General features: G+C 38.8%; 1 protein-coding gene across 1 annotated transcript; it reads right to left on the bottom strand.

The window, feature by feature from the left end:
- Positions 1-4,810: 4,810 nt before the first annotated feature.
- On the bottom strand, positions 4,811-6,050 carry LOC100932554 (olfactory receptor 6Q1). The gene has a single exon (XM_003773957.2). It carries the CDS (start codon positions 5,985-5,987, stop codon positions 5,034-5,036), a length of 954 nt encoding a protein of 317 aa, XP_003774005.1. The 5' UTR covers positions 5,988-6,050; the 3' UTR covers positions 4,811-5,033.
- Between the last annotated feature and the right edge of the window lie 3,911 nt (positions 6,051-9,961).

Genomic DNA, 9,961 nt, shown 5'->3' on the forward strand with positions numbered 1-9,961 from the left:
CAAGTAAGCCAGCTTTTCTGGACTATAAAGTGTGTGAAAGAGCATAATATGAATCTAGCCTACAAATACAAGTTGAAGGCAGATTGGGGGGGTTGTCTATAAATGATGAGCAGAAGAGTTAGTATTTTATCCTAGAGACAATAAGGAACCAAAGAAACTTCTTGAGCAGAAGAGTATCATAATCAAATATATTCTTCTCTTTCCTTTAGATCCTCCCAAGCCTATAAAGTAGGAAGTTCTAATATCATTATCCCCATTTCACAAATAGAAATACTAAGGATCAACTTTGAGTGAAGTGATATGCCAAGGTCAGCTAAAGCAGAAGAGCTAGGACTCTCAGAACAAGGTTAGTGACTCCAATCCCAGAGAGCATTCAAATACCAGATTAGCTTCCTCATTTAATACCTTAATGCAGGGGTCCTCAAACTTTTTAAGTAGGGGGCCAGTTCACTGTCCCTCAGACTGTTGGAGGGCCGGACTATAGTAAAAACAAAAACTTTGTTTTGTGGGCCTTTAAATAAAGAAACTTCCTGGGTGGGCCCTGGGTGAGGGCCCACAGGCCATAGTTTGAGGACCCCTGCCTTAATGTGTCACTCTCCCCTTGAGGATTATAATTTTAAAAGAAGAAATGTCTCCCTTCCCATCCCTACTTACACACACATATACACTTAAGACAGAGAGAAATTTCAGTTGATAGAAATCAGATCAGTAGACTGGGGGAGCACCTCATTCATTTCATCAATCATCATTGATGTCCCAGTCTGGGTCAGAGCAGGCTAGTTACTTGGTAATTTAGGCCTGCAACTGAAATGAAATGAGACACTCAAAATCCATCTCAGAGTAAATAGAAGGAAGTTTATGTGGTCATAGCAGGAAAAGGACAGGGAAGCAGGGAATATCTGATCATCCAAGATTAAGCATTGCTTAAATGATTACAGCTTCGAAGGGTTATTGGTCTGTGGCCACAAAGCTGAGAAAAGACATCTAGCACTTTTTTGTAGACAAGCAACCAGGAAGCTACATTAATGTAGCTTGGGACTAAGCTTTAGTCCCATGAGCCACTTAAATCTCAAAGGACCATTTAAATGTTTTTTGAGGAAAAAACAAATCTGATTTTAATTGGAATTGGAAAGGGGGGGGGGGGAATGGAGAAAATGAGGACATTGTTACCACCTTGGCTGACCATCGCGCCCTTTTCCGTCATCACTAACATAAACCTCAGAGACAAAGATCATTCTCATTGATTGCCATAAACCCAAATGCAATGACAACCTTCCTCTTCCAGGAACTTTATTAATCCATGACAATGGCATAATTCAATATGAGTTGGAAATATCTTTGTCAATGAAAAATGCTCAGGATATCTCGTCACAAAAGAAAACATCCGGGGTGGAAAGATCACCCCAACCCTTAATGGGCAGAGTTCATCTGTCACTATATGACCTTGTGCAAACAAATTACCATTGTTGCTCTCCAAGAGAGAAATTACCAAAATAGTATATAAAAAAGACAGGAAAATGGTGGTTTTAGAGTGAATAAGTGAGTTGGTAGTGAGAATGAAGGAATAAACTAAATGAGTGAATATAATGAAAAGCTTATGTGGAGTGCTTATAATTGGCCAACTTATTGGAAGTACCAATAAGCAAAAAGCAGGAAGACAGAAAAAAGCAAGAAAGTGCTTGTAATTTTTCTCTCATATGAAGGTTACATATTAAAAGAGATACACTGATACATAGTTAGTGGATTTATAAAGGGATATAATCATTCTGGAAAGCAATTTGGAAACATCTACCGAAGCAGGGTATATAAAACAGGAAGGTCACTGAATCACAAAATGGCATGATCTCATTTAACCATTCTTCCAATAACATTGTGAGAGGAAGGGAAGAGAATAAGGGTTTATAAAGAGCCCATTTTGTGTCAGGCATTGAGTTAAGCACTTTTTGCATATATTTTCTTGTTTGATTTTTGATATTTTGCACATATTATCTCTTTTGATCCTCATAGCAACCTTGTGCTTTTTTCATCCCCATTTTACAATTGAGACTGAGGCAAATAGGGGTTATGTGATTTGTACAAGGTCTCATTGCTAGTAAGTATCTAAAGGGACTTGAACTCAAATCTTATACTCACAAGGTCCAGTACTTTATCTAATGCACCATCTCTGGGCAGTTCTGGGTGAATTAAGTGATTTCTCCCTTGTGGCTTCCCTAGCTTCCTTTAAGTCCCAGCTAAAATCCCATTTTTTTGTGGAGCCTTTCCTAATAAACCTCCTTAATGCTAGCGTTCTATCTCACTCAATTAATTCTGATAGTCTGTATTTCTCTTGCTTGTACCCAGTTGTTTGGATGTTATTTCCACATTAGTCCATGAGTTTGAGAGCAGAGACTATCTTTTATTTTTCTTTTTATATCCAGAGATTAGCACAGTGCCGGGCACATATTAGACACCTAATACATGTTTATTAGCTGTCTGTGGAAAGGTTGATGATGACAGCAAGGGGAGAAAGAAAAGAAAAGGGGGAAAAAAAAAAAAAAAGTCAGACATGATATTCAAATACTTGTACTGACACCTCGTGGCATAAGTAGAGACTACACTTCACAGAGTTATTCCAAATAATGCTCTTAGGAGGCATCTGCTTTTGGTATTATTCCCCCATGAGTCTTTTTTCCTCCAGAGCCTACATCAGGAACAGGTGCATCTATATAGAGGATGCCATCAGTGACAACACCTGTTTCTTCTCCTTTTTCAAATATCTTGAGAATCATCAATGTCTTCAATATTATATCCTCTCTAGTACAAACTTCTATTATGCATAGTTATAAATCAATTGTTTTTCCTATCATGCCTTTCTTTAATGCCAATCCTACAGACGTGTGCATGTGTGAGAGCCCAAATATGTCGGCTCTACTAATGAAACTGGCCAAGAAAGTCTTAGAAATCTTTATAGATCTTTTCTGTTTTTCACTTGTTGCCTCTTTCTGGTTACATCCTTAGGTTTAATTGGGACTTTCAGCAACATTTCTATAAATTTTGTATTTTCCACTTCTTATCCCTGTTTTACAAAAACAATTCTACTGATAACTTTTCACCACTTTCCTCCGGAAGATTTCTTAAATGAAATCTTTTGCTGCCATATCTCTTTGATCATGAAGGACAGCTAAGGTGATTGAAAACTTCAATGCTTTTCTAATCAATTCATTGGAGTTACCTGAAAACAGCTGTTTCTTCTGCATTTTCCATATAATCTCTCATCTATTTTGTTTAAATGTCTCTTACCCTTGTTCAGTTTTGAACCTGTGAGTAAATTCAAACCTTTTGGTAGAAGGCAAAGAAAATGCAATTTTTAATAAATTAATTTGATACAAAAATTATTGACTAGTTCTTACACACTCCATCAGGAAATAAAAATTCTTTTGGGCAAGACAATGATAATGAGTATCATTGGGATGTGTTCTGATTCTCAGCTAATAACCTACCTTTGCCCCATCCTGCAGTTCAAAAGTGATTTTTGAGGTTTCCTCATCTATAAAATGGAAGCATTAATAGCACCTACCTCACCAGATTTTTTGAAGAAAGTGTTTTATAAGCTTAATGCATCTTAGAACCATTATACTGTAGACTATTGCAGTGTATTTAGTTCCTCTTTAAAAGCAGGCTCCTGTAGTAGAGAGACCTGAATTCAAATCCAACTTCTGATACTTACTAACCATGACTATGGGCATATCACTTGGGCATATCCCTAGGCTCTATCTACTAAATCATATAGAGGTTGCCATTTGTATTGATGGAGAGAGTTCCCACACTAGAAAGCTCCCACACTGACTTTATTATTATTATTATTAACCTTTACACATTGATCTGAGAGGAGCAAAATTTAAATCATTGCCAATTCACAACTTATCAAAAATGTAACAAGGAGTTTAAAAGATGCTTAATTTTCTAAAAGTCATGATCTCACATAGTTTGGGGATAGAAAAGAGAAAGGAGCCATCAAGTTGCCCAAAGAAGTTGAAACAACTCAAATTGGAAATTTAAAATTTCTCATATCAATAGGGAGAGCAGGCCCATGAGGAGTTGCTGTACTTCCAGCCTGGATAAAATGAGAGGAAAGAAGAAGAAGAAAGAAGGGGGGAGACGGGCAAGAAGGGAGAGAAGGGGAAGAAGTAGAAGAAGGGGGGAAAGGGAGGTAAATGGGGGAGGAGAAAAAGGAGAAGGAGAAAAAGAAGAAGAAGAAGAAGAAGAAAAAGATGAAGAAGACAAAGACAAAAGAAGACAAAGAAGAAGAAGAAGAAAGAGGAAGAAAGAGGAAGAAGAAGAAGAAGAAGAAGAAGAAGAAGAAGAAGAAGAAGAAGAAGAAGAAGAAGAAGAAGAAGAAGAAGAAGAAGAAGAAGAAGAAGAAGAAGAAGAAGAAGAAGAAGAAGAAGAAAATGAAGAAAATGAAGAAGAAGATTGTCTGGCCATTTGTTGGATTTGTTGTTGATTTGAAATCAGGAAAAAAAACTTTAAATTGGCCTCAGGCTTTTATTAGTTGAGTGATCCTGGACAAGTCAAGACCTCTCTCATTCTCAGTTTACTCATCTGTCCAAATATATCACTGTTTCTCAGGGTAAAGTACTATGAAAACTATATAAATATTAGCTGTTATTATTATTAGGAATTACTGCTTTAGGGGGAATTCTTATTCTATTATAAATTGTATTACATGGTTTCTAAGATCCTCTGAAGTACTATAAGTCTTTCCTAAAATCTCATAGTATCTTAGCTTTAACCCAGGAGACCTAACCTTTCAAGTCAATGGTCCATTAGATCTCATGGTAAGCTGAAAAAAAGCAGCAAGTTTGAAATCAGAGGAGAACCATGTTCAAATCACACTACCTGTGTAACTTTGGGCAAATTAATCACTTTCTCTAGATCTGTTTCTAAATCTGTAAGGGAGGTAGAAAGAGGGAATTGGCTTTAATGACCACTTTGGTCTCTTCCAGCTCTAAATGTACAATCCTTTTCTTCAAAGATCTAAACCATTTGTCTATTCATGACCCTTTAAACAATTTGAATGACAAGGCTCGGCCCAGGGCCCCCTTTACCTCCTTGTTTCGGAGGCTATAGATGAGGGGGTTGAGCATGGGTGTGACAATGGAGTAGAACACTGACACCACCTTGCTGAAGTTCATAGAGGAGGGCATCTTGGTTCGGACATACATGAAGAAAAGCGTCCCATAAAAAAGGCTCACAACAGTCAGGTGGGCAGCACAGGTGGAGAAAGCCTTCCGGCGTTCTGCTGCCGAGTGAATGTGCAGTAGAGTCCACACAATGTTACCATAGGACACAGCGATGACTGTGGAAGAAGCCAGAAGCACAGCCAGTGAGATCAGAAAGTCAGCTCTCTCCTTCAGCGTGACATCAGAGCAGGAGAGCGCCAGCAAGGGAGACGCATCACAGAAGAAGTGATCGATGACATTTGAGCTACAGAATGTGAGCTGGGACATCAGGTAGATGGGCACAATTGGGGTGAGGAAACCCAGAAGCCAGGAGGCAGCAGCCAGGCGGATACAGGTACCCCAGGAGACTACGGCCGCATACCGGAGAGGTTCACAGATGGCCACGTACCGGTCGTAGGCCATGGCAGCAAGCAGAAAACACTCTGTGGCACCAAGGAAGGTGAAGATGAAAAGCTGGGACAGACATCCAGAGTAGGAGATTCTCTTGCCTTCAGCTGTCCCAGTGAATCCTGACAGCATCTTGGGCACAGTGACTGAAGTATACCATATTTCTAGGCAAGAAAGGTGGGTTAGAAAGAAGTACATGGGCCTCTGGAGTCTATGGTCTAAGCTCACCACAAAGATAATGGCCAAGTTCTCTGCCATGGTGAACAGGTACATGGCGAGGAAAAGTATGAAGAAGAGATGGCGGGCTTCTTGGACACCAGAAAAGCCCACCATGACAAATTCAGTCACCAGGGTCCAGTTCCCCTTGTAAGGTTGCATCTGGGGGTGGAGATAATGTTGATGAGGCCAAAGCAGAGCTTTCTGTAAGCCTTCATAGTTCTCTATCCCTATGTTTATCTTAGAAGCAGCGAGGCAGGTAGGTGGAATCAAGATAACCTGAGTTTAAATCCAGCCTCAGACCTTCACTATCTATTTCATCCAAGTTACTTATCCTCTGTCCACCTTGGTTTCCTCAGCTATAAAATGAAGGTGCTAATTGCACTTACTTCACAAAGTTATTTTGTGAATTAAATGAGATAATAGTTGTAAGGCATTTAATACAATGCTTAGCATATATTAGGTGCTTAATAAGTGCTTATCCTACCTTCCCTTCCTGTTCTATCTAAGAGGCTCAAATTAGGGAAATTCTATGCTTTTCAAGATGCTGTCCAACAAGCACTAGCCCATCCAATCAGGAAATACATTTCTGATGAGTTCCCTAACCCCAAGGGGATGGTCTGATGACAAGGAGCCAAATTAAAAATGCTCACATGATAGAGATCATATGCAAGTATAGAATATATAGCATTATAAACCAATTGTACACCCAAAAAAAAAAAAAAAAGAAATATATGTGATATAAAAATAAAGCAAGCCATACCATATTTTAGCATTCTAGACAAAATGTATAGATTCTACCTCCAATCAGCTTCTGGTTATACATAGAGCCTCTTTTCCCTTGTCCAAGGAACCACCATATGTCAGCATGATTACTGCTCGGGTTATGCTGATATTTATGAAAGGACCCCTATCACTTTGATATCCTCAGTCTCTCTTTTGAGGTCCAGAGTTGAATCTACAATTACCTCCCTGGATAAACTCAGCATGTCCCAAAGCAAGTTGATTTTCTTTCCTTGTTAATTTACATCTCCTTTTTTCTTCAGAATTTTTTTCTGTGAGTGACCCCACTATTCACTTACTCTTTTATATTTGTAGTGTTGTAGTTGTGTTTGCCTATTTCTAGTCCATTTGTCTTATTTCCAACAAATGATCAGGTTGGATCCTTCTCTGGCACCACTCTTAATCATAGGGTCAAAGATTTAGAGCTCATCCATTCTAACACCATCATTTAAAAGTGTATTGTAAATGAAGTTTACATGCATACATACATACATATATGTATTGTAAATATTAATAAACACAAAATCAAAAAACACTTACTTATATAAAGCAGAACAGAAAATGACATTTGTAAGTAAAGCACAAATTTTTATCATATACAACTTTTTAAAGTATATAATAAATTCAGAATGCTATTTTCAAAGCTGGCCTATTGTTGCCCGTTGAATTACCTTCTATTCTTTTTTATATTATTAAAAAAATTCTTCAATGACTCCTTTTTCTTTTTCTTGTTTTGGGCAACACTATAGCTATTTTCCTTCTTCCCTCTTCAGACCTTACTCCTAATAAAAACAAAACAAAATCCTTGTAACCAATAAGTATAATTAAGCAAAACAAATCCATTCATTGGTCATGTGCAAAGATGTCTGTCTCCTTCTGCATGTTTCTGTTAAAAACTGGGTGATGTGCATACATTATCACTGGACATCTAGAATCTAGGTGAATCTTTGCATTGATCAAAATTTTGAAATCTTTCAAAGTTTCCAACCCCCCTCATTATGTGGATGAAGAATTAAAAGGAAAGGCATGTGCAACTATTGCATACAATCTCTCCATGGAGAGTCTGCTTCCTACTGCCTACAACCCTTCCCATATCTCTCTCACTCTTCAAACTCCAACCATCACTAGCTTTTGTCCTGTGGTTCTCCTCCCTTTCGTGGCTAAACTTATTAATGAGGATATAATTAGGTGCCTCCATGCTTTTTCTTCTCATTCCCTTTTATACTCTGTGCAGTCTGAGTTGCAGTCTCATCATTTAACTAAAACAGCTTTCTCCAAAATTATAAGGACCCCTTAATTGCCACATCTTGTGGCCTTTTTGACCCCATTGATCATGGTCTTCTGCTTTATACTCTTCTCTCAAGGTTTTCATGATAGTGCTCTCTCCTGGTTCTCCTCTGACCTAAGGTGAGCGCCTTCTCAGTCTCCTTTGCTGGATCTTTCCCCAAGTCATGCCCATTAACTCTGGGTATTCCCCAGTGCTCTGTCCTGGGCCCTCCTTTCTTCTCCCTTTATACTATTTCATTTGGTGATCTCATCATTTCCCATGGATTAAATTATCATCTCTATGTAGATGATTCTCAAGTTTATTTATCTAACCCTATTTTCTCTCTTGGCCTTCGGTATCAAATAACCCTAAACCTAAACCTTATGGCTACCTCAAATTCAATATGTCCAAAATAACTCTCAAGGAAAAGGTTGGATTAAATCTGGTTTTATGATCTTGGGATAATGTATCTAGTCCAACTCTCATTTTTGAGGTGAGGTCCAAAGAGGTAGCTTGCCCAAGATTATATGACCAATCTCTGTGAAGTAGGTAGGAATTACTAGTCCCATTTTATAGATGAAGAAATGGAGGCTCAGAAATACAAAATGGTAGATCACACACACACACACATATATATATATCTTTGCAAAGGCTAGACTGTGCTTTCTATGCATTATCTCATTTGAGTCTCACAATCCTAGGAGGTAAGTGCTCCAATATCCTTATTCCCATTTGACAGATGAGCAGACTGAGAGAGGAACTTACCCATAGTCACATACTATAAGTATGGGCTCATCTTCTTACTTTACAAGTATATTATTATTGTGTCCATCTCTGGAACTACATAAAACCCTAGATTTAGAATTGGGAGGAATTTCAAAGATCATCACATTTCTGAAATTACACTCCAAGTCTTCCTGTCTGACAGCCTATCTTTCTGAAATGACCTACCCAATGTCACACAGCTAGTCAATGGTAGGCCTTGGACCTTGGCTTTTGGAGTCTAAATCCTGTAACCTCTCCACTATCCCATGCTTCTTGGTAGGATCAACTCAGTGAATCTCTCTTTCTCCATTTCTATTGAATGATCCACCTTTTTCTACTCCTCTAATAATCAGAATTTCCTTATAATACCTGCAGATATGGAGGGTTTTTTTTCTGGTTCTTTCTCTCTACCACCACCCCATCTGCTGCGCCATGACCTCAATAATCTCCCAAACCTTCTAAACCCTGCAGGGAGGTTCAAAGCTCTAAGGCCAGCTGAAATGTTCAGGTACATTTTCCAAGGAAGGCAGTGAGTTATTTTTATCTCTTTTACCCCTTGCTATGAAAACTAATGGAAACAAAGGGAAGAGACCTACTTTACAGACCATATCCATAAGGGAGTTGAATGATGGAAAGGGTCCCCATTAGAAGAAGACAATAAAATCAATAACGATGCTAAAATGGAGTGTTTGAGGTAGAAAAGCAGATTTTAATTAGGAGGAATTATATTGGAGGAAGAAGGAAAGAACTCATTAGCAGAGCTATTGATGAGAAAGCAGGGGAGGGAATATTTGGGATGAACAAAGTAAAGAGAATCTTGCCTCCAGGCTCTGTGAGAGACTGAATCCAAGGTTAAATGAATTGGATAATGAACTGACTGAGCTCTGCTATTTAGCTCAGAAAATCAGCCCATGCTAAATTCAGGAAGAAGAGAAAAAGGTTGGGGAGCGAGTATGGGAGCAGTGAAGGGGGACAGAGCCTGCTCTTTGAGGTGGCACCCCCTCGGCTTCAGTGTGCCCTGACTCCAACAGGGCAGCTAAAAAATACCTTTTAAGCCCAGACCTTGATCTTCCAAGGGAGATTCTAGGCTAGGAGGAGAAAGAGGGGGTGAATGGAAACTAGTTCAGAGAAGGGGAAGAATAGTCACAGTTACCTGGCAGGTCATTTCTTCCAACCCTCTCATTTTACAGAGGAAGAAACTGAGGTTTAAAGAGATTAAATAATTTACCAAGTTCACCCATGGGCAGTCAGTGACAGAGGTGGAATTTGAACTCAGATCTTCATATTTCAAATCTAGCAATCCCTCAGACATATAACACTG

Source organism: Sarcophilus harrisii, chromosome 6, assembly GCF_902635505.1.
Source record: "Sarcophilus harrisii chromosome 6, mSarHar1.11, whole genome shotgun sequence".
NCBI classification, from domain to species: domain Eukaryota; kingdom Metazoa; phylum Chordata; class Mammalia; order Dasyuromorphia; family Dasyuridae; genus Sarcophilus; species Sarcophilus harrisii.

Bases quoted from the DNA above. Each gene is read 5' to 3' on its own strand.
- LOC100932554 (XM_003773957.2), bottom strand. From the start codon at position 5,987: ATGCAACCTTACAAGGGGAACTGGACCCTGGTGACTGAATTTGTCATG.